At 37.7% G+C, this 25,458-nt stretch overlaps 1 protein-coding gene across 1 annotated transcript in view; it reads right to left on the bottom strand.

Annotated features, from left to right (window-relative positions):
• The window catches only part of XRN2 (5'-3' exoribonuclease 2), a 78,605-nt gene that overhangs the window by 13,009 nt on the left and 40,138 nt on the right, over positions 1–25,458 (bottom strand). Inside the window, exons 17-27 of the mRNA XM_036826377.1 lie at positions 25,140–25,275; positions 23,778–23,885; positions 23,592–23,681; positions 22,864–22,936; positions 19,051–19,134; positions 18,111–18,208; positions 17,398–17,477; positions 15,923–15,979; positions 7,946–8,014; positions 7,721–7,852; positions 5,348–5,475 (exon numbers count right to left, since the gene is read on the bottom strand). Coding sequence (XP_036682272.1) covers positions 5,348–5,475; positions 7,721–7,852; positions 7,946–8,014; positions 15,923–15,979; positions 17,398–17,477; positions 18,111–18,208; positions 19,051–19,134; positions 22,864–22,936; positions 23,592–23,681; positions 23,778–23,885; positions 25,140–25,275 — 1,055 coding nt within the window. The remainder of the gene's footprint in view (positions 1–5,347; positions 5,476–7,720; positions 7,853–7,945; positions 8,015–15,922; positions 15,980–17,397; positions 17,478–18,110; positions 18,209–19,050; positions 19,135–22,863; positions 22,937–23,591; positions 23,682–23,777; positions 23,886–25,139; positions 25,276–25,458) is intronic.

A 25,458-nucleotide genomic window follows, 5' to 3' on the forward strand; every position in this document is an offset into this window, starting at 1 on the left:
CAACTACACAGCCTTTTAGTGCCTCCATTCCCACCTTCTCCACTTGGAATCCACTTCGCCACAGATCAGTCCAGACTTTCACCATCTCTCCCTAAACAGAACCACCACCAAGTCTTTCCACAACCAAGTTGTGGTTCTAGAAACGAGATGTAACTGCACACTTTTTTGCTTTAAAAAGTTTTTTAAAAACTCTTGCCAAAAAAAGAGAAGAATTCAGTGGTTTGTGTGAGTCTAAGGATTAAGACATGACAACAATCTCACAGTAACCCTTACTAGAGTACAAAAATGTAGGAAACACTTTCTAACTTGTTTTATGAGGCCAGACGTGTGAAGAAAGCTATAAACTAATCTTTCATAACACAGAGATGAAAAAATAGCCCACACTATGCTGACACACACACACAAAATTGATATATCACAGACAATTAGGCTTATTCCAGTAATGCCAGGTTAGTTTAACAGTCAAAAATCAATCTGTGTACATTCACCATGTAACAGAAGGAAAAAAACAAACAAACATTACCACCTCAAGAAATGGAGGAAAAGCATCTGATAAAATTCAATACCCACTAGAAACAAGGAATAGAAGGAAACTCCTTCTATAAATGAAAAAACTATAGCAAATATCATACTTAATAGTGAAATATTACAAGTTTTCCCCTTAAGACTGGGAATGAAACAAGGATGCCCATCATCACCACTTACACTGACTCACACTAGAGGTCCCAGGCAGTGCAATAAAACAAAAAGACCAAAAGACATCAAGATTAGAAAATGAATATATAAAACTGTCACAACTCACAGATGACATGACTGAGTAGGGAAAAAATCCAAAAGAACATACAAACTTTCAGAATACACGAATTTTAGTGAAGTTGTCAGATAAAGTCAATATTCAAAAATCAACTCTTTATATATACAAGCAAGCAACTGGAAAACGACATTTAAAAGATATTACTTACAAAAACATCAAAATACATGAAATATCTACGATTTCTTTGTCCTCGATTTTTTATTGTGATGATTCAAGACCCAGAGAAAAGCTACAAGAGCACAAGGAGTTCCCACAGGCACCTCACCCACTTTCCCCAAATGCTGGCTCATCAGATGACACTAAAAGGAAAAGGCAAGCTTTCAAGTGGAAAAAGATACTTCCAATACAAAAACCCCCAAACAAACTCATAACCAGACTATAAAAGAACTCCTACAAAGTAAAAAGAAAAAGGTAGACAACCCTGTAGAAAAATGGACAAAAGACCCAAACAAGCACATCACCAAAAAAGATATCCAAGCAGTCAATGAACATGAAAAATTGCTCCAAGTCACCAAGAAGAGGCTAATTCAACGTGAGTGAGCTTCCACTACCCGTCCAACAGAGTGACTAAAAGCCAACAGGCCAACAACACCAGGGGCTGGTTAGAGCAGGGAGCAGCTGCACCTCCCCCACACTGCTGCGGGGATGTAAACCGGGCCGTGTCTGGCACTTCTCACGAAAGCTGACCGTGCACACAGCCCTGACCCTGCAGTTCTGGGAATGGACCCACCAGAAGCGTTTACAACACGCACCAGGACGGGAGAGCTTCACAGCGGTCCGTTCCAAGCACCCCCAAGCTGGGGACCAACTCCACACTATCCCAACTGGACAGATAAATGACGGTCAGTCACATAATGGGACACAGGAAGCAATGAGAACAAATGAACTCTCGCTACAGCGACAGGCGGATAAATCTCAGAAGCAAAACATCCAACTAAAAAGGGCAAATTTAAAAAGGGTAACGGTGTTAAGAGACTGTTAGATACTACGTTAAAAAAAAAAAACAGACAAAACTAATCTATGGAAGTCAGGTTGCCTTTAATGGGCAGGGGCAGTGCCTGGGGGAGGACACAATGGGGGGCTTCTAGGGCACCAGTAACTTTTTAACTAATTTATTTATTTGGTTGCGCTGGGTCTTAGTTGCGGCAGGCAGGCTCCTTAGTTGAGGCAAGCGGGCTCCTTAGTTGCTGCAGGCGGGCTCCTTAGTTGTGGCATGCAAACTCTTAGTTGAGGCATGCATGTGGGATCTAGTTCCCAGACCACGGATCGAACCCAGGCCCCCTGCATTGGGAGCGCGGAGTCTTAACCACTGCGCCACCAGGGAAGTCCCAACTTTCTGTTTCTTGATCTGAGTGGTGGTTACATGACTGTGATCATTTCATAAAAATAAAACTGTACATTTATGACTTGGCATTTTATGTATGTTACATTTTAATAAAAAGTATACGTGAAAACATATGTATAATAACCTAATTTTCAAAAATTGCATATATGAAGAATTAACAGAAGAAACACTGCTTATTTCAGGATCATGGATTTACTGGTTTTTAAAATATGTTTTACTATTATACACCATATTTTATTTAACTAACATGTATTACAGTTAACATACATTTAAAACATCAGTTAAAAAAAAAAAATCAGCCTCCCTACCTTCATAATCAGTTCCAGTGCATACTCTCTGACTAATTTTATATTCTAAGCTTAATACTACCTGAGTACTTGCAATGTACTTCAAGCTCATTATTTTCTCTCAGCCTGGAGTATTCCAAATTCCCCCTTGTTGGCTCAATTTAAATATCGCATCCTGGTTGATTTTTTTCCATAAACTTTTTCACTCCTCCCATCCCCACCCCCTTTGAAAAGATATGTTAAATACAATGAGAGTCCCAGCACTGATCCTCAGGTGACTCGATGTTTACAAGTCACCAGGCAGAGAGGGCCACTTGTTTCTTGCTCAAAGTGAATTCCTACTTTACAAAGCATATTTCCTATTTTTTAACGATGTAATTAAAGAGATTCTAAGTGGAACAGATTCTAATCAAAGTTTCTAATCAAAGCTTCTTTGTAAGTATAAACAAATTTTATCTAATTAAGTGCTATAAAACAGCAAATGAGGAGTTAGTCAAAGTAATAAAAGGGAAGACGGGACCCCACTATTTTAAATAAAACGCCCAGATGCTGACAAGAGCTGCCTGTTTCCAAAAAAGGCAAACTAAGAACTCTAGAATTGCAGGCCCCGAAGGGTATGAAATTCTTTACCTCTGGTATGACCTTGATAAATAAAAGAACTTTCTGACTTCTTTCTCTTACTGTTGGGGCAGGATCCTGCAGGGTGGAAGGGGACCTCGGATGCAGTACTTGGATTTATATGAATCCCACATTGAGTGATTTTCTGGGAAGGGACTCCATGACTTACAGATTCTCATATGGCCTATGATTCCCTGATTAAGCACCACTGATCTAGGCAATATGTCCCAAAGTGTGGTACATATCACAGGTGGTACAGAAGATGATTTTCTGGGGGTCCATGAACAAGCTTGTTCTCTTCGTGGTTGTATTCATTTTGATGTATATTTGAAAAAATACAGCAAGCACATCAAACCCATAATGTATTGATATACTTTACAAATTAAAAATAAGTCAATTTAAGTTAGTGAAAAAAAAAGACTTCAAAGTTTTAAGTAAGATGTCCAGGTGCCATCTGGATAAACTATGGTGGCAGCAGGCCAGCAACTGGGCCTTAGGAAACAGGAGGTGGAAGGAAGCCACTTAACACAGAGCACGTGCTTTCACCTTTGCTACTCAAACCTCCTGCCACACCTCGGAAAGTCTACTCAATGCAACAACCTCAGAAATTCCCCACAACCATGGTCTTGAGAAATACTGGCTAAACTAAGCCACAGAGATTATAGCTGGTTCTAGCACTTGCATCTCATTTTGTCCCTGTATTTGGAAGCTCTGATACCAGTAGAGATAGAAATAAATGGCAAAGAGCCACAAGGAAAAAGGAACTGATAAGGAACGTGTGAGTAAACAGCTGGCTTTAACAATTAGCTGGAGATGCTCTCACCGCTCACTTGTGAGATCTCAGGGCACAGATAACTCTTTCAAAGTGATTAGACTTTTCTGTTGTATGTGTTACATATTGATACATATTCTGCATGCATTACAAATGGAAATACTCAGAAATGCTATTTGCTGAATTTTCGGGGGAAAGCAGCTGAGGGAACTACTGTACCGAGAAGATCTCCAAGAAGCCCATTAAACACTGTGCCCCTTCTGTGCTTCCTTCACTAAATAGAATAAAACCCCTGAAGTCCACAGATTTCATGGTGGAGTCTAACAATTCAGTGTCATTAAGCCTCACAGAGAGACACACAGACAGACAGACAGACAGACAGAACACAGTGAAAACAGGACCCTGAGAGAAGGAGACCATCAGAACTCCTTTCTTACAGGGCTTCAGGTTAAAAATGGTTTTGTAACTAAATCAGCATGAAAACAATACTAAGTACAAAGCATAAATATTTCCCAACAATCCTCACTTTAATCTGGTTCTCTCTTTGACAGGTGTAACTTTGGTTTAAAAGGAGTTCTGAGGGTTCTCTGCAATACAGTAGCCCTTCCTGTTTTTTCTAAATTTAATTTTTATGAACTATTTGAAACATTCAGAAAAAAACTTAAATGCTACGACACTTGGATTTAACAAATGTTAGCATCTCGCCGCACTGTCTCCCTCCTCCCCACGCAGGGGCTGGCTGGTGGGGCAGCAACCAGACAACACGGAACGCAGAAGCACAGGCTTCACAAAGAAAGTGGCTCAGAACTTGGCACATGACCTACACTTCCCTGAAAATGAGCCCGGCCACAGAGCTCAGACACAACAGTTAATGGGGATACAGTTTAAAATTAATACAAAATCCGTGAAGCCCAACACTCAACTATTTTCTCCCATTTCCACTGCAATCCAAATGCCATATAATCACTTTCATAGTTAACATTTCTGATTCACTTCTGCCCACAAAACAAGTTATAAGGGGTCAAGGAAAGGCCACAGTCTTCACAGAACCACAAGGTTAAAGGCATATTTCTACCTAAGGCAACACGCCTGTCTTTATGTTAGGCAGTTACTAAGATACAATTTGAATTAAGAAACAGATACTGTTGTCTTTCAGGTAATTCCAATTCCATGTCTACTGCACCTGATTTAATTGCCCCATTACCTGTATTAATGGAATAAACAGGAGCTTGTTTCGCATACCTTTTTCTGCATATGTTCACCCAGAAGCAGATTTAGAAATGAAAATAAGAAATCCAATTCATATTATTCAATTAACTATATACAGATCAGATAAAAATATCTGAAAGTCTGTATGAAGTATTCTCTTATAATTCTTCTAAACATTAGGGTTTTTAAGTCCAATATGTTTGCACTGACGTAATAAATCTTTTTAGCAATGAAGATCAGAAGCCACCTTTTGTTGCAGTACTTAATTTAGCAGGTAAAATAATCCATTACTGAAAACTTACTTGACATAAGCTTTGGAATCTGGGCTTGTCCTCTCAACAGTGGCCGGTACAAGTTTCCCTGGTAAGTCGCAGGTGGTGGTGCAGCATTGCTGTAAACGCCAGTTCCAGAGCCTCTGGGCATAACATGGCTATAAAAGGACCCCCCAGCCAGCAAAACAATTATATAGACATATATCCAACACATAATAAATAAATGCTGGCAGCCATCTTCTTACTACTAGATCTGATTAAGACAATGCAAATTTAAAAGATTTATAATGGACAAAGTTCAAAACAGTACCTGATAATGGTGACAGCAAATATTCACTTATCACACCAAAGATTTTTAATAATCATGTAAATATTTATTAATTACTTTATGCAAAAAATAATTTGAGTCTATTTCTCTTTTTTTGCATTGTATTTAGTTTTTTTTTTTTTTTTTTTTTTTTTTTTTTTTTTTTTTTTTTTTTTTTTTTATTTGTTTATTTATTTATTTATTTTATTTATGGCTGTGTTGGGTCTTCGTTTCTCTGCGAGGGCTTTCTCTAGTTGTGGCAAGTGGGGGCCACTCTTCATCGCGGTGCGCGGACCTCTCACTATTGCGGCCTCTCTTTTTGCGGAGCACAGGCTCCAGATGCGCAAGCTCAGTAATTGTGGCTCACGGGCCCAGTTGCTCTGCGGCATGTGGGATCTTCCCAGACCAGGACTCGAACCCGTGTCCCCTGCATTGGCAGGCGGATTCTCAACCACTGCGCCACCAGGGAAGCCCTGTATTTAGTTTTGTTCTCAAAGACCCATACTGTTGCTATCACTATGCAGTTGACCCTTGAACAACGTGGGTTTGAACTGTGCAGGTCGACTTATAGGTGGATTGTTTTCAATAGTAAATACTAGAGTCCTATACAATACACGGTTGAGGATTTTCGACTGCTCAGAGGGTCAGTGCCCCTAACCCCAGAGATGTTCAAGCGTCAACGGTATATACTACTACTCTATATCTTACTATTTTCAGTTTACTACTGATATATCAAACATTTCCCTATATCTTTCATAGTCTTCCTAGGTGTTAACATCTATACCTATAGAATATTTACATGTTGATATCTCATATTTTACTAAACCAGTCCACCATTTAGCACCAGTAGTACAGACAACAATGCCTAGAGAGATCTGGGCATATAACTAGGCTCCTCTAAAATATCTTCTCAGGATCAATTCCAATAAGCAGGAATCTGGATCAAAAGTTCAGAGTACCTTCAGAACTTAAAACTCTATTTAGAGGTATTTCTATGTTGCTTTCCAAAATGGCTGAAATAATGCAAAAAAGAAATCTTAAGAATATTTTAGATTTGCATTTCTTTTACTATTAAGAATGCAGACGACCAAACAACCACAATAGAAACTATCCTAAGCAGTTAATCCCCACAACAACTTCATGAGTTAAGTAGGTGTGATTATGATTCCCATTTTACACACAGGAAATGGAGGCACAGGGCGGTTCAGTAACGTGAACAAACGTATCAAGTGGTAGACAAGGCATCTGATCCAGACGTTTAGGATCCAAAGCCCATGATCCCACTGTCCCTTACTAGCCACTGTATAAAGTACATGCTGCTGATGTACATCCCACTGTCCCTTACTAGCCACTGTATAAAGTACATGCTGCTGATGGTAACCTACTGCCTAAATCCCATTTTGAATCTTAAGGTTTTCCTATGAATTGGAAATATCTATTTATGAGTTATCATCATTAATTCATAGATGATAACTCATTAATATTTACCCCAGCACATTGCTCTTTTTATCCCAGCTTTACGTGTTACTGTTTCAAAGCCCCCTCTTTTATATACGGTTGTCTCCATAACTAGGGAAAAGACAATTTGATAGCTAATAAGGGCAGAGGATAAAAATCAGAAATTCACAGCAGAGGAGATACAAATGGCCAGCAGACATCTTAAAAGAGACTCAACCTGACTAACAGGCCATGAAACACATTAAGGCAGCACGGAGACATCAGTGCTTGGGTACAAGCCCAGGAGCTGATAGCTCTGCACAGAGGTACTGGGGACACCCGGACATGAACTCGGCCAGAACTTTCTTGAGGGTGAAGAGCACGTTTTTTTCTTTTGAAATAACGGTCTTCTAGACAGCAAAATCTCTTAAGAGAAAATAACGGATTTCTCAAGCAACACGTAAAGCAATATATAGACCAAAGAAACAGAAGTGAATTTTAAAAAACGAAGAAAAGCAGAAAAGTATCAAAGTCATTAAAATATCTGCAGAATAGTTGTATTTAATGGTCTTAAATATTTGTGGCATAAATGCTGACTTAATGCTTTGTGGAAGACCCAGAAAAAGCAAAATACACACACAGAAAAACCTACCACTCACCCCAAAGCCCTGAAGGCCGCTGGATCCAGGTGGACGGGCCGCCGGTCCCGGTTAAAGCTGAGCTGGGGCTTCCACTGCCGCCCGTTGCTGGATTTCTCCCAGTCGCCAGGTTTCAGTACCGGTGCAGGTTTTCTAACCATTTGAAAATACAAAATTTAGTTATAGGGATGAACTTCGTTTATACAAAATAAACCTAGAGAGTTTTATAAATGCATTATTGTTTACCTTGCTCCCGGAAGCATTACGGCTTTAAAAATGTAATCTTCAGCAAACTGTGGGTCTTTAAAATTAATACTAGAAGAGAACAATACATAATTTAATGATTATACTGGATTAGCCTCGCTTAACTACTATCATGTAAACTCTGGTACTTTTCACCTTTATTTTATTTATTTAATTTTTTTTAGGTTTTTTTTTTTTTGGCCACGCTGCATGGCTTGCAGGATCTCAGTTCCCCCACCAGGGATTGAACCTGGGCCCCGGCAGTGGAAGCCTGGAATCCTAACCACTAGGCCACCAGGGAACTAGGTACTTTTGACCCTTAAACAGAATAACTAAAATTCAAAAGTGTTCTCCAAAAATGATCTTAGTCACTGGATTTTGCCAAATTGCCAAATGGCTAAACATCTTCCTCACCAAACTACCACTAATTTCCAGGATGGCCCTCGTGTAACTTTCTGTGCAAGAGTCATGTTCAAGCTAATTGTGAGTGACCACAGAGAAATAACAGACATTGCCCACCCAACTCTTGAGAAATTCCAGTATAATATCAGAGACAGGTCCAAGAGGTTTGCAACAACAAAAAATAAAAAACACCTTTCATTTTTTTCAGTCCATGGCAAAGACCCTCCCTCTGGCATCTTAGAGAAGATCAGCTCTTGTTACAAGAAAGATGCAAACAACAACAGAAACATTTGCAAAATCAAAAAAAAAAAGAACACAAATAATCCATAGGGGAAAAAACACAAAACCTCCCAGTTGGAAGCCTGTATCCTGCTCTACTAATGTGTGTTTGTGATAATGTAATAGCCACCATTTGAACACTACACGAAGGCTGTACATTCAGACTAACAAGCTGGGCCAAACTGCCTTTCTGGTGGGGGGTGCGTGTGTGTGTGCACGCGCCTCCCAAAGCACACAAGTCTTCCTTCTGACACAGCAATGTCTCTTCTAGGACTCTGGATACGCGCCTGGTTTATACTTAAGGATGCTCATAACATCAGTATTCATAATGTTGAAAAACTGTAAAACCTAAGTGAATAGACAATAGTGGACTGGTTAAAGAAACTATGGTTCTTTCTAAAAACGGTATCCTCAATTGATATTTTTTAAAATGTAGTAACAAAATACTTAATGACATGGGAAAAGTACACATGCAACAGACTAGACACACATTCACCAAAAGGTTATTTGTACACTCAACCATTTCCTTTCCTTCTTTGTGCTTTTTTATATTCTCCAAAGATCCTCCAAAGATTACAGATTACAGTTGCAATCAGTGAAAAAAGGTTTTATTGAACTGGCTGACATTTTAGATAGCTAACTTTTTTTTCCTCTTCAAATACTGCCACTTAAAATAATTAGGGCCCATCTGTTACAGAGAAATTTTCGTTGCAGTAGGATTTAACTGTATATTTGAAGTACACAAAAATAGTTTCATTTATAATAAAGATGCTATAAGCTCAAGAACAACTGAACAACACTTCATTTATTCAATCTGTTCCTCTTACAAACTCACTCTTCACCGCAACTGTCTTTATCTCAGATGTTCTCTATTCCAGATGGCTTAGGGCAGGACCAGGCACGACAGGCAGTATGAAAGGTTTAAGAGGGTGAGAGAGAAAGAGATAGGTAGGTATCTGGGTCTGTTAGGGCTTTGCAGATACATAGTAAAGAGAGAGAACTGGGGACTTCACTGGCGGTCCAGTGGTTAGGACTCCGAGCTTCTACTGCAGGGGGCACAGGTTTGATCCCTGGTTGGGGAACTAAGATCTCACAAGCCACGTGGTGTGGCCAAAAAAAAAAAAAAGAGGGAGAGAGAGAAATCTGGTGATAAAGCAAGACTTGCAACTAAAGTATCTCAAAATAGTTCTCTCAGTGTCAGCAGGCCTTTTCGGCAGTTTACCGAACAAATTTTCAGAGTGCCCACTGCATACACGGGCTCACGGTGGGAGCAGGGGCACAACACTGACCAAGCATGGAGCCTGCCTCCCCTTCTAATAGGGGAAATAGACAGAAAAGGTTTAATAACAGTTCAATAAGGAAGAAAGTGGAAAAGGCAACAACAGGCACAGGAAAGACGCTGAATCAAAGCATGTGAGTGCACATGCCTTCCACACACACGCCCTTGTGAGTGTGGGCTAAATGCATGTATGTATGGGGGAGGCGGGCCTTTCACCTGGGACCAAGGAAAACAGCACCCAACAGGCTATGGTTGAAGGTGGGACAGGACTGGCTGCAGGATGGAACAGACATGGAAAGTGGTAGCTCTGTTTAACTGGAGCAGCCTTCTCAATGGGGATCTGGGAGAGAGGTAACAAGCCCTACAAAAAATGATTTGAGTGACTACGTACATTCTCAGTTCTCCCAAGGAAGATACATAACCAGTGCCATTCTAAAGGCACAGGATACAAACTGGTTCATTACATGCAGCAAATGCTTTAAGTTCTCAAGACTTAATTCTCAGGTGGGACCCCAGTTGAGAAGGGCTGGACTGGAATGAAAAAGTATGTGAACAGAAGTGGGCAGTAAGATGGCCTGGTTGAACTGGAATGTTGTCATGAAGGGATTGTTCTGACCACAACGTAAGGCCACTTCAAGTTGTCAGAGAGTAAAAGCAATCCAAGATGCAATTCAGAAAGAACCACCTGGCCACACTGCATTAGAAAGATGGGGCGAGAACCAAAAGGAGGTCACAGTCGTAGCCTAGGGAATGCTGGGCGAGCTAAAGAAATGGCAGGGCTGGAGCTGGAAGGAAGATCATGCTTAGGTGAGGGCTCTAGGGGAACACCTGCAAGGCACCCACAGAAAGAGCTGAAACTAAGAAGTGAAAGAAACAGCCAAGTAACAAGCTCCCAGGGAGAAGAGAGAATCCCAGGTCATAGTGATAATCTCTCTCAAAAGACAACGGTTACAAGAGGTTTAATAAGAGAGCTGAAGCTAATGTTTGAGAAAACAAATCCATTTATTCGTCAAATATGTGTTTATTATATGTCAATTATTCCTCAATAAAACTGTTTTAAAAATTCCATTATTCATGTTCATGCTCTGAAAGGGAAAAAATTTCCAAGCTAATAAGAAAACAATCTCCAAGATCTCTCCCACGTCCCCTCAGAACTGCACTCAACAGAGTGATCTTATACTTAATATGGTTCAAGCCATTGGGAGACAGAAAAGGAGTATTTAAAAATAAGTTTGGAGGTCCCCCACTGAAGGGACAAGGGACACTACTTATAATCTGAAAGATTAAAGCGTTCTTTCCCCTTGGATCTTTGAGAAAAATTTGAAGACTTATTCTCTCCTAGAAAGAGTTAAGCTTTTACTGGTTGTGAGATTTTCTGTATTTTAATTTGTTCCCCAAAATATATACTAAGAACTATTATGTTTCTAGAAATTAAAGTAACAACAGAAGCTAAAGCACAACTCTACTGTACTTTTTTTCCAATGTGATAACATCAGCCACAACTTAAACTTCCTAAAAGTAAAACAGACTTAGGCAGGAACCCATTAGGCAAAGGCCCAAAGGGTAACTTTTTATTTGGATCCAAACTTTCAAAGTGCTTTGTTTTTTTTTTTTTTCAGGTTAACGTAATTCAAATTTTTATAGGTAGAGCATTAAAAATAATGGAAATAATTCCATTATACTAAAATATATAGATAAAAATAATGGGGAAAAAATATAGATTACTCTGAGAAATTCCCACCATTAGAAACAAGAGGCATTAATTGTGGAGAGTTTACTGGGGAGGGAAAGCAGTAACATGGAGATAAAGTCAGAAGCACCCTCAGGGAGGAGACGAGTTAACAGAACAACCTCTGGACCCAACAGGCTGCCCGGCTAAGGTCAGAGAACTGTGCGTAGATTCATGTTGTTTCATCTAACTGGTGAACGGGGGAGGGAGCTTAACCACTCCCTCGGGGTGGAACAGGGCCGACTCAGCCAGCATAAGCTTCTACCCTCCAGACCAGCTCCGACGAGGGCTTGTAGAGTAGATCCCCTCCTTGGTAGGTAACCTCCCTATTATTTTAATCATTTAATTGTCTTCATAAACACACTAAGGACAATATAAATTAAAAATTTTAAACCTAAGCATAGTTGTAAAGTAAGGAAACTGAACAGTGCTTTTATTTTTATCACAAGTAGCACTTTAGACGCTAGATGTAAGAAGAAAATATTGCAGCAAAGTCTCAATAGAAAAAAAACACAATGCACAACACCTTTTCCAATTCCATTCACTTTAAGAATTATCCTTAGAAATGCTATTTAAGTACTACTATTGAGAGTGCTAGCACACATCACAAAGAAAGCAGAAAACTCCAGAAATCTTTTCATTTTTACCTTTCCCTGATACATTCCATAATTAATGCTCAATCAGCAAACCACTGCAAACTGTTCATGATCCATATACTTGACATTTTAAAGCACTTAAAGAGTTTATAGGACTTAACAATGTCTTTTCTGACATCCTATCACAAGAGGTCAACCAGTTGTGTCCTATGAAGTATTACAGGCAGTGAAAGTTAAAGCCTCCCAAGTGTTCCCAACCATCAAGTCTGTTACTGATTCCATGTCCTCCACTTCTTCAGGTTTTGGATCTCAAGTTACCTGCTTGCCAACCATGAGTCTTACAAACACGGCAGTAATGGTCATTACATTACAAATCTATCTTCATGTACATTCACATTTTAAAAACATCTCCTTGGGGCTTCCCTGGTGGCGCAGTGGTTGGGAATCTGCCTGCTAATGCAGGGGACACGGGTTCGAGCCCTGGTCTGGGAAGATCCCACATGCCGTGGAGCAACTGGGCCCGTGAGCCACAGCTACTGAGCCTGCGCGTCTGGAGCCTGTGCTCCGCAACAAGAGAGGCCGCGACAGTGAGAGGCCCGCGCACTGCGATAAAGAGTGGCTCCCGCTCGCCGCAACTAGAGAAAGCCCTCGCACAGAAACGAAGACCCAACACAGCCATAAATAAATAAATAAATAAATAAATAAATACCATTAAAAAAAAAAAATCTCCTTGAAGACAGAAAACATTCTATCCCTTGCCTGATCCATCCAAAAGTGAACACAGAATGTTTGAGAAGCAGTCCTCTGAAGAAGTAAGTCTGGGCTCTTAGAAGACTCTGGCAAGCACGGGTTCCAACACTATGCACAGCCAAGCTTTTACATGGGTTTAGAAGGATGCCAGGTGCCATGAGAGAAAAAGAGAAATCTGACAATGCCACTAATGAAAACATCTCTAAAGATTACATAAACCCAGATTACCTCTGAGAAGAAAAGCAATGAAGGGTAGGCAAAGGGAAGAGCTTCCAAGCACTGGGAGGAAGGCACAGAGATGAGTGGGACACGGAAGGGACCAGCCTGGAGAGCAAGGAGGAGGCGTCCCTGAGGAGCTGTGGGGACTCAGGCACAGAGCACGGCTCCACCAAATTATGGCAGGAACCAAAGATCGCCGAGGGGTGGCAGTGTTTAAGAAAGATGAGACAACAGATTCAGTGGGAAGGAAGGTGGCGTAAAAAAAAAAATCAGCTGGGAGAGCACCACGGTAATCCAGGAGGAGAGAGTACAAAACAGGCTCACTGGGAAAAGCCATATATGAAAAATAATTGGGAAGAAAAAAATATTCCAGAGCAGTGGTGTAGGTACATGGAGTCGTGTAAAGTGAGAAGCCAAAGCTCCTAAGTCTGGGCATCTGGGGGAACAGGAGGTCGAGGGACAGAACGGAGAGATGGGCAAGGAGGCGTGTGAGGGGCGCAGAACAAAGCAGCCAGTGTGGACACAGAGTCCGAGGTGAGACCAAGGGGGTGTGCGTGCATCTACTCCCCCAGGCGGATAGAAAATTGTGCTGCTACACCAGGAAGATAACTTTTTTGTAATTTAAAAATCATATACAGGTTTTATATATTTAAATTTGACAAAGAATTATTCTAAAATACTCTGCTAAGCAAATTACAATGGTGGAGGAAGAGCAGAATGAGGAAAACTCAGGGAGGTGGCTCAGTTCTGTTCAAGGTTACACTACTGCTATGTTGGACGATTTATGGAATCAGAGTTGGAAAAAAAAAAATCCTAGGTAACAGCTGATTGTATTCTCTAAGAATCCTTCTATGAATTTAAGGCACTTCAATAACTTCTAAAATATACTTTCTCAATACTATAGATAAGACCTACACGATGGGAAGAATCTACCTAAAGTCAATGTGAGGAAACAACTTCTCAAACGTGGAATGCAATACCAGATGCATGCAAACAGAGAAGGGGGAAAATATTAAGAGTCAAAACAGACAGAAATAACTGGCAGCTGACTATGGAGGCTACCTTTTCAGATTTTTTGTTTATAAAGCAAAAAAACCCACTAGGATACACAAGAAACCCTGAAACAAACACACGCAAAACTACAGTAAACTGCATCTCAGCCTCAACATGACCCCTCAGAGAAAACACTGAAAATCACCTCATATGGTAAGAGTTAACACTTTGGTCTTTCACGAATCTCTAGGAAATCAACTCAATTAAGTCAATTTTATTATGAAGTTATATTCAACATATACCTGAATTTACAGCTGAATCTGAGATTTCTTTTATAAATTAATAAATCTTGTGAAAATAGTGGATACCAAACAATACCAAAGGCCATTTCAGGCTCAGAAATCACCACCACCATATCATCATACAAACAAAAACTCCAGGATCTGTCAAGTTTGTAACTCCTCCCTTGGGCAAGTCTCTATCCTAATTAGACAACTAAGAAGAATTAACTATTTCTAGAGGGCTGTGAAGGAAGACCTTTGAGAACATGCTGAGAAATTGAGGAGCACAGCAAACAGAGAGGACAGGTGGGAGTAACTGGCCTGAAGCTCGGCTGGGAGCCAAAGACCCCAGGGGTTACTACACAGAGTCCACACTGGCTCTGCTGCAGCCAGGCTGTTTGTGGTGGGCACAGCAGCTTGGCTTACGGTTCTGAATCCCACCCTTAACAAAAGAGCCCACAGACAAAGAGCCAGGACAAATTATGTGCAAAGATAAACAAAAATCGTGGGTAGAGATAAATAAAGGCAACTAATTTAGGAAGATTTTCCAAATTCACAATGGTTTTCTTTAAGTAAAAGCCTTTCTAGAATGGCAGTTGCTATCTAAATCCATGAAAGACAGGAAAATAAACATGCTTATACGTCACAATGAGAAATCTAAGTAAAATCCAAAATATTCCCTGAGAATGAGAGAATTAATGTGGGAAAGGAGTATTCAGGAACAGCTTTTACAAAATCCTTGAATTACTAGAATATTTGCCCTACTCTCATCTAAAGACTGAAGAAAACAACAACATAAACCCTGCCATCAAGATTAGTAATTACATACAACAGTTACATAAATGAGTAGTAACTTTGTTGATTTTTATCTAAATAGCTATATTATATTTTACATACTCAGTAGTAAATGCTGTCACCATTGAAGAAACGAAGTATAAGTTTTCCAGATAGCAGAAATTAGCCCCTTAAGTTTATAATTGTTGATAAAAAAATTCCACAAATTCATTCTATTTCATCTTAACCAAAATAAAGTATAGTAACAGTTTTGTTTTTAAAATCTGCAGGGCCACGACTATAAATGTAATAAATAGTCGTACAATACGGTGAAGCTGTGTGGGCCTCTGGGGTGAAGAGGTCTGTTTGCACATACACAGCAAACTACTCCTGGAAACTCCTACTTTCTACCTCCCACTTTTCTAATCCAGGAAGAATTAGAGGTTGTTAGGGGAAACCAGAAAGCAGAGAAGCAAGCTTGTTAAATCAGTAACCTTAACAATATACATAATTTAAAGTCAAGAGGCTCTACTCGGAGGTCTGCAACACAGGGACTCTCCAATCTCAAAGCACTGCTGTAATAACAGCTACCGTTTCCCGGTGAACCAGTCTTCTTAAACTTATCTGCAAGTTCAGAGCTGCATTCTGGGCAAATGTCAGCAGTTTGGGGAAACTTACCTGATCGCAGCATTCTGTGTCAGATCCCTTAACATGGGAACAGGAGAACATACTATTCTAAAAAGAAACAAGAGAAGAACCATCTATTTGTGAATTGTAACCTTTTGGATAAGTGGAAGCAAGATGTTGCTATGTTTCTGAGGAGTCATTAAAATGCACCAGCAAAACAATATAATCGTATATATCTTTAACAAAGGGCCTTGTCTTCCTTGCTTGTGATCTCACTAACAGAAAACAATTATGGGCAAAAGGCTTTTATCAGAATTTGTAAAGAATACCTACAAACCAAAAAGAGGGAGGTGAGGGAACAGATAACTTAATAGAAAAACAGAACAGGTATTTCATAAATGAGGAAAACCAAATAAAGAGATATACCATATGGCATTCAATTTCATTAGTAATCAGAGAAATACAACTGTCAACCACAAGATCCCAACAAGCATCCACCAAATTGACAAAAATTAAGGTCGTGACAATCCCAAGAGTTTACAAGAACACAGAGCAATAGGATCTCTCACAAACTGACACAGATTATAAAATAGTGTAATCACTTTGGAAACCCCCCTGATATTATCTAGAAAAGATGAAGATACACGTATTTTATGACCCACAATTCTATTCCTGTATCTATACACCCTTGAGCAGCAGTTCTCAAACTCTGATATCAGAGCCCCTTTACACTCTTAACAATTGAGGACCCCAAAGAACTTCTGTTCATGTTGGTTATATCTGTCAATATTTACCTATTAAAAATTAAAACTAAGAAAATTTTTAAACACTAATTTAAAGATAATACTATTATTGAAATAAATAATATTTATTTATATATATAATATTAATAAATATAATAAATATAAATATTTATATATTTATTTATAAATAAATAAATTTATTTATTTTTATTTATTTATTTATAATATATTTATTTATTATTTATTTTATTTATAATATATTTATTTATATAAATAAACCTATTATTGAAAACCTAAGACAATTTAGTAATAAACCTACCATTAATTTATATAACATTTTTATGAAAAAACCACTATATTTTACAAAGCAAAACAAAAAACAAATGAGAAGAATGTTATGTTTTGACTTTCTTTAATACATGGCTTAGTATCTATCTTAATAGCTGGATTCTGTTATCCGCTTCAGATTCAATCTCTTGAGATATCACACTACATTTAGCCTCTGGAAAACTCCACCATACACTCAAGGGAGGAAAAGAGTTAGAAAGGCAAACAGCATCATAACACCTTAGTAATATTATAAAAATAGTTTTGACCTTGCGGATTGCCCCAAGAGCTGGGCTTTGACCCCAAGTCTTTTTTCAGTCCAGGGGTATTCTGTTGTTGTTTTGTTTTCTCACTACTTTCTCATTATTACTAGAAAATGAAACATTTAGGCAACAAAGTAAAAATGCTAACTATACATCCTCCCAATCGTTTCAATTATATACAATGAATGCTTACTGATCTGGAAGAATGGCTTCTTCATCCAAAGAAAACTTTCCTTGAATCCCATGGCATAGTTCAGGTGGTACATCCATTGACTGTGGAAAAACACAGCCCTGATTATACACCCGAAAGAATGGAAAGCAGGGACTAAAACATATGCTTGTTCGTCAGCATTCACAGGAGTAACATTCCTAACAGCTGAAAGGTGGAAACCACTGAAGTTCCCATCAACAGATGAGTGGATAAACAAAATGTAGTGTATACACACAATGGAATATTATTCAACCATAAAAGGAAGGAAATTCTGACACAAGATGGCTGAACCTTGAAAAATTATGCTAAGTGAAGTGAGCCAGACACAAGAGGATAAATACTACTGTATGATGCGACTTATGTGAGGTATCAAGATTAGGCAAATTCATAGAGTCAGAAAGAAGAAGAGAGGTTACCAGAGGCTGGGAGGAGGGGAGGATGGAGAGGCAGTGTTTAATGTTGTTTAATGGGTACAGAGTTTCTGACTGGGAAGATGAAGAAGTTCTGGAAACAGACAGTTGGTGGTAGTTGCCCAACTTTGTAGATGGTCTTAATGCCACAGAATTATACACTTAAAAATGCTTAAAATGGTAAATCATGTTTATATTTTACCAAATGTAAAAAAGGTATTCCTGATTAATTAACCAAATAAATATACTGTTTAAAAACACTTCATGATGGAAGGGAGACCGTACCTCTGTGGAACCTGTCTTGTACAGCTCTAAAAGGAAGTCGTGCAGTGGGTGATGCTTCCCCACAAATAAGACATCGCCTCCAAGACTGTTTCTTCTATCTGGGGGGAAAGTAGGAAAAGAATAAAGATCAAACAATTATACCTGCAAGAGCAATTTTTATGACAACAAAATTAAAAGATGCATCTAAATTTTAAAAACTTAAAGTTTGTGAAAAATAATTTAACAATAATAGGTCTAAACAGGTGATATGTCTCTGCAGAAGAAAAAAAAACTTTGACGATAAGGTTTCAAAAATCAATGACTATCAAAAAAAAAATTACTAAAATATACCTGAATTATTATGGGATTGCAAGATAAGGGTCAGAGTTTTCTTATTTATACAGAACTCAATTTCTTATTATAAGAAATAAACATTCCCTGAGGAAATACAAATTGTATCATCTGAGGACAAAAATTATACTAAGGATGATTGATGGAGATACTATTTCTATAGGTTTGTTACATTGGTATTAAATAAATTTTCCAATTGAGCTCAGCCTTGCAATTTCCCAATATTTTAACTGTCAATATTAATGACAAAATCCCACTTTTTGTGAAAAATAACATTTCAAGTTAACACTCTGAGAGCAAATGCTTTTGACTCAACTTAACCTTCAAGCAAAGTTATTGTTATTTGGGGGGTAGGGGAGGAGGAAGGGAAGAAGGGAGATGGAGGAAATCTAACACTTATAACTTAAAAGTTTCATTTAATTACTATTCAATTTACAGATAATAAATTTTAAGAAACAAATTTAACTTTTGTTACAAAGAAGTAAAATCAATGATTTATGCCCCCTTTGTGAAAAATTCACAAATGAAAAAAAATGGTCTAATTTTATAAGGAAACGTGAAGTCTGTGTCCCACAGACTCAGTGCTGCCTGAGTGGGGCGCTGGCCTTACTCTCTTCAGGGGTGAGGTCCGGGTACACCTCTTCCAGGGCAGCTCGCAGTCTTCGCTCATCCACGAATGGCAACAGAGCCACACCTGGGAACATAAATGCACACCAACCGCCCAACTATTAGGGTCACCTAAATTCCAACTGGTCCAAATGAACATTTCTAGTAGAATATCCCTGCTAATATAAAAACATTCGGGAACTGAACTCTAATCTTTAGCCAAAATTCAACTGTAGAAGAAAAAATTCCAAATTTCCTACCCTTAAAATGGCTCATATGGAAAACCATGTTTTGATCTTAACTCTGTGATAATAAAATTTTTAAATTAAATGAACAAGTGGCCACCTAGACACCAGCCTCTCTCTGTTCTCGCTCTCCTTACTAGATGCCTTCGGGCAAACCAGTCAATCTCCCAAAGGCTTGGGTTTATCCTTTCATCTTTTTAGGACCTTGGTTTCTTCTTTTGTACAGAGATGATTCAAAAAAAATACTCAGAAGTTCTGTTTAACTAGAATACTTGAAATGACTCTTGCAGCTCTACAACTGCATAATATTCTATTACATTTTAAGACCTTATAATTAACTTATACACACAAAAATTTTAGACACTTGTTTGCTTAAATTAACTTTAGGGGCGGGTAGAATAGATGATTATTTTCAGGCTGAAAATTGTTCCCCGGAGTGTGCTAGAATTGAGATCATTGCTTTATCTGGACCCATGTGCATAATCTTCAAAGAAACACACCAGTAATACAATATCTATTACTAGAAAAATATACGAAGTTATTGAAGCATAATAAGTGCTGCTGTATACAGTAAAAATAGTATTTTGGCCAAATAAAAATTTTAAGATAAATAGCAAAGAGAAATGTTAAATAAAGCTAAATAATTTTGAAACTACTGCCACTCAAAACTGCTGTATTCGTGATTTTTTCCCTTTAAAATGATGAGAAATGAAAGGTTTCCAAAGTTGTCATTGATTATTTAGCTACCATATTTTCAAAGTTAGGAAACGTCTTCAATTGTACTACAAGTAAGGAGAATACCTAGTTAAGGAGAATACTAACTTCTAGTGTGAATTTTATGGGGCCTAAAAAGCTGGTAAACACTTAGATGGAAAAAACCTAGAAAGTTGTTCAAGTGGTAATTAGTCATTCACTTAACAAAAGTTATAACATGAAAAACTACAACATTATCTACCTTTCGTTTTCTACCTAATAGATTTAGGATCTAAACAAATTATCAGAAAGATTTTCCTACAATATCAACTCCAGAAGCTAACTCCAAACAGTAAGCAACTTGCAGTGCTAATGACAGCAATATGGTTAACAAGTAACAAACGAGCCCTACTGGCCAAGGGAGGAAGGACGCCTTACACCCAGGTGTGACAGTGGTAGTGCTCGAGAATGATATGATAGTAAAAATGATAGCAGCAGCAGCTACTTTTTTCTGAGCACCTATTTCCTATGTTACATGCTTTGGTTCATTTAAACCTCTCAACAGCCCAGAGGCAGCCCAAATGGTGGTAATATTTAGTTAAACACAGTGGTCAGACTCTCTGGGTTCAGATCTTAGTTCTGACACTGTGTGACTCTGATCAAATTACTTAAATTCTCTGTTCATATATAAAATACATAGCATTCGAAATATCTATGCTATATTATTATATATAATAATTGTAAGTACACATGGTCAATAAATGTTGGAAAAATACCCAGATACATTTTATCATCTATCATTTTAAGATGCACTCAACTTAGGCAAGAACTTAACTAAGTATTATCATTACTTTCCATAAGATTTAAAGATAGGTATGGAGAAAAAACGACATCTCCTAACAGTAGTAAATTTAACCTCAAGAAAGGTGTGTTCTTGCTACAGAGTCTAATAAATGAAAATATTTATATAAAATATAAAAATATTAAAGGTCTGAGTTTAAACCCATGCTAAAATTCTTTTGGAATCTTAAGGGACCCCAGACAGCCAAAACAATCTTGAAAAAGAAAAATAAAGTTGGAGGACTCACATCTCCTGATTTCAAAACTGACTACAAAGCTACAGTAATTAAAACAGTATGGTGCTGGCATAAGACAGACATTCTGACCAATGGAATAAACAGCCCAGAAATAAACCCTCATACGCACTCAAATGATTTTCAACAAGGGTGCCAAGACCACTCGGTGGGGAAAGGGCAGTCTCTCCAACAACCGGTGGTGGGAAAATGGATATCCACACGCAAAAGAATGAAGGTGGACCCTTACATTACACCATATACAAAAATTAACTCAAAATGGCTGAACATCCTAAATGTAAGAGCCAGAACTATAAAACTCTTAGAAGAAAATATAGGGAGCAAGCTTCATGACACTGGATTTGGCAGTGATTTCTTAGACACCAAAAGCAAAGGCAACAACAACAAAATAGTCCAACAAAAACTGGACTTCATCAAAATTAATAATATATAAAGTACACCTATAATGAAACAACAAAAACCCAATTCAAAAATGGGCAAAGGACCTGAAAAGACAATTTTCCAAAAAAAGATACACAAACAGCTAATAAGCACATGAAAAAAGAAATGATCAACATAATTAATCATTAGGGAAATGAAAAATCAAAACCACAGTGAGATACCACTTCACACCCATCCAGATGGCTATTATCAAAAAACAAAATAAATATTGGCAAGGGTGTGGAGAAACTAACTGATGTGCACTGCCTTACTTTTCCTCTGGACAATTTATACTACAGTGATAGTCAGTAAGTCATCTGCATGTTTATATATTTACTTATTCATTTAATGAACACTTACATAAATAACTTTATTTTTACTTTACTACTTCCTGTTCTCCTATGCCTCCTCTCCCTCTATGTTACTCCTCTACAAAGCATCTTCAAAAACAACCTAAGACCCCAATCTTTTTACCTATAACACAATATGCCCACAGAGTACAACACTTGCACAGCCCCAATCAACGGGTTGCATTTCCCACTATCATTCTGTTAAAGTAATATGAAATTCCTGTTACTACATAAATCAAAAGTCAACCCTAAAATCTCATAAAATAATTATTTCAATTGGTAAATTATTATTTATTCCCCTTTTCCTCCACAGTTCTCTCTGAGTTATTTTACTGGTCTCTGTACCCCAGAGAATAATCAGGGAAAAAGAATGAAAGCATGGTATTACCAAACATGCTTATCATTCTAGAAAAATATATGGTGGAAGAAGAGGTTAAAATGATTTGCTGAAAGGGACTCTGGTGTGAAACAACAATTGGCTTACTGTGTGAGACGCTTTCTTGTGTTTTACTGTCATCACACATTTTTTGAGTGGGAAATATCACCTTACATTTACTACTAATTTTTATTGCCATTCTTTCTACAAAGTCTGTGAACAGAATGGAATGAGGAAATAATGTACAGATAAATAAGAAATAAACTTTAAGTATGATTAATGTTAAGTATGTAAACTAAATTTCTAATATATTTTTCAAAAGTTTCCACAGAGTGTAAGTAAATCTCCACATGGACACTCTCATGTTTCTACATTGCTCAGCAACCTCACAAGGCGTCAGTGACTGAAAGGAGCAAGTCCCAAGTCCCATTAATTAATCACAAAGGAGATAAAAAATATGATTAATGTATTTCAACCCATTTATTGTTTACCATAGTGTGACTATTAGAATATCAATCATTGCTAATCCCAGTTTGGATGGCAAAATATAGAAATTCTTTCATCCCATAAATCATGTTTGTGCACAGTTTTACCAAGAGAAAATTATTTTAACGAAAAGGAATAATGTCTAAATTTTACCTTGCCATGCATACTTCTTCCCATTCAAATCAACAGCAAAATCTTCCGGGTAGAAGTCAATTATACTAGAATCCTATACCAGGAAGACAAGTAAAGATTCAAAAAGTGAAGTCACATATTTCTGTTACAAAGAATTTGATATAACATTTGATCATGTTATCATGCTTGATAAGAAAATGAGCGTCTTTTCCTTTTAAAAATGGTATTCTTTTAATTGCAGGTCTAGTGAAACAAAATTAACAATTATATTTTAAAAGATGAAAAAAAAGGCATTATTATAGAGGAATTTTAAAGCAGACAGATGTGGACCCAGTGTAGAGTGAAGAGCTTACTGACAACCCCACCTCCCAGCTGGGTCTCACTCCTCGCCCACAAAACCAGCTGGGAGGGGATTTCAAGCGGGCCAGCCTTAGCTCTAGCAGCCACCACAAAGGCTGGAACAACCAAAAATAATGGCTTACAGGTAGGCTGAGAATAAAAAAACTGTTCTAAGAATTTCTCCCAAACACAAATGATTTTTTTTTTTTTTTTACTAAGTTGGGTCCTGATGGCCAAGGAAAGCAGAAAAAAAATAAAGTGGTGAAAAATATACGGAACTCAAATACTTTTACTTTTTATCTGCACTTCGCTCTCTTAACTATGAGATGCAAAACAAATTGTGGCTAATGTTGGTAAAACGTACGACAAAAACCCAGTTACCAACACACTCAAAATACTAAAAGACTCACGGGATCACTCATGAGCTTCCGCCATGATGGAGGTAGAAAGTTACCACTTGCAGCTGGAAAAACCCCCATAAGTTGTTCCAGTGGTTTAAACTGTAAAAAAGAAAAAAAAAACTTTAATATACAACACACAATTTTTATCTAAGCCAAAATTCTATAAATTTTACGGCTCTGAATAGTTAAGCTTACCGGTTTGGTACCCTTCTCAAAATCAGAAGCCATATCTGCAATACCTTCAAAGTCTGAAGCGAACGGTGCATAATGGAATGGATAATACCACTTCCAGGACGCACAACCCTGGAATCATTAAAAACAGCAAACCCAAAAATCTATGTTAATGATATACACAGAAAAAAACAAATAAAAATTAGACTATTAACCTATATATTCTATTTATAAAACACGACTTCTAGTATATATTCCATGCATTAAGTTTTTCCACGAGTCCTAAGTTATTCTGATTAAATCTGAACTTTTTACTTCGTATCAATGGCCCTTTGATTTAAAAAATACTGCAAAACACCTTTAATAATCAGTAGTTAATACCAAACTTTATATCCACAAACACAATTTGGTGAAGATTTTTATCCTTATAATGTGTTTGGTGGCATTTCTTTCAACTCTAGAGCTGCCATCATCAAATAAAATGAAGAGCAGCTGCAGCTGACATTTACTGAGCCTACAGGTGAGGAAGGCACATCACTGTGATTGAGAGTAAAACAGGCAAAAGCTTCATCTTACTATTCCCTATATTTTCAGTGAAAACTTTCTCTTTATTATAAAAATATTTAAGTAAGCCCATCAAAACGGAAACAAGTTATACTCATAGAAAAAAGAAGTCTTCCTGATATGTGTTTTGACTCTGTGCCTGGTGAATTAAAATCTTGGTAGGAGTAAAACATGAAATTAAAATATTTTATAGTTGATACTCAGCACATTAAATTACTTTCTACTTACTAATTTCAGATCACACAACAAACTGAACTTGCTTCACTCTCCGAGCACAAAACCAGATATTAACTATCTGTGTTACAATTCCCATGTCTACCTAACCTCTCATCAATCTGACATCCCAATTATCAAAGGCTTTAAGTCAGATACAGATGACTCCAATTAGAAAGCACTTCAAGTAACATCACTACGTTATACAGAGGAAATGGTATCATTCAAATTGCTTTCAAATTCTTACTAGTATTTTCCAGGCTTTGTCCTTTTTTCAGTCATTTAGTGACTATCTATTAGTTCCTCAGTTATTTTTTATTCCAATTAAAAAAAACACTACACTTTAGTCATTTGAAAGACAAAGTATACTCAACCATACTCCCTGGTGTTGAAATCTTTTGACACAACAAAAAAATAGCTTTGTTTATATATTAACACCTCAGGAGCTTTAGAAACAAATATTATTCAAAGTAATGAATTTCTAAATAGGAAGCTTAAAAAAAAGTCTAGGTTTAATCTCAGAATACAGCTCAATAATACATATTATTATAGAAATTATGTTCCTAAAATGACTAACTAGAGGTTTAGAGGAAAATATTCTCTTTGTACCTGGTAATAATATCGAAGAACCCAGCAGAGTCCTTCAACGTAAGACTGCACAACTTTACGTCGGAATTTCTCATCAGCTGCGTCAACATCAAATTTGTTCTTGTAGTACCGCTGTTTCCAACCAGCTTCCCATAACCTACAAACCAGGCAAAGCCAGTGTATGCTGAATTAATATGGTAACTGTCTACCTGTTTATCACCAAATCAATTTATATTTAATGTCCAGGTGAAATGTAAATGAGTTAATAAACAGTAATGCTAACAAACACGGTTTCATTTAACTATTTCTAAAAAGTCCACTTTCACAGGATTTATTACCA

Source organism: Balaenoptera musculus, chromosome 15 (assembly GCF_009873245.2).
Source record: "Balaenoptera musculus isolate JJ_BM4_2016_0621 chromosome 15, mBalMus1.pri.v3, whole genome shotgun sequence".
In the NCBI taxonomy this organism is placed as follows: Eukaryota; Metazoa; Chordata; class Mammalia; order Artiodactyla; family Balaenopteridae; genus Balaenoptera; species Balaenoptera musculus.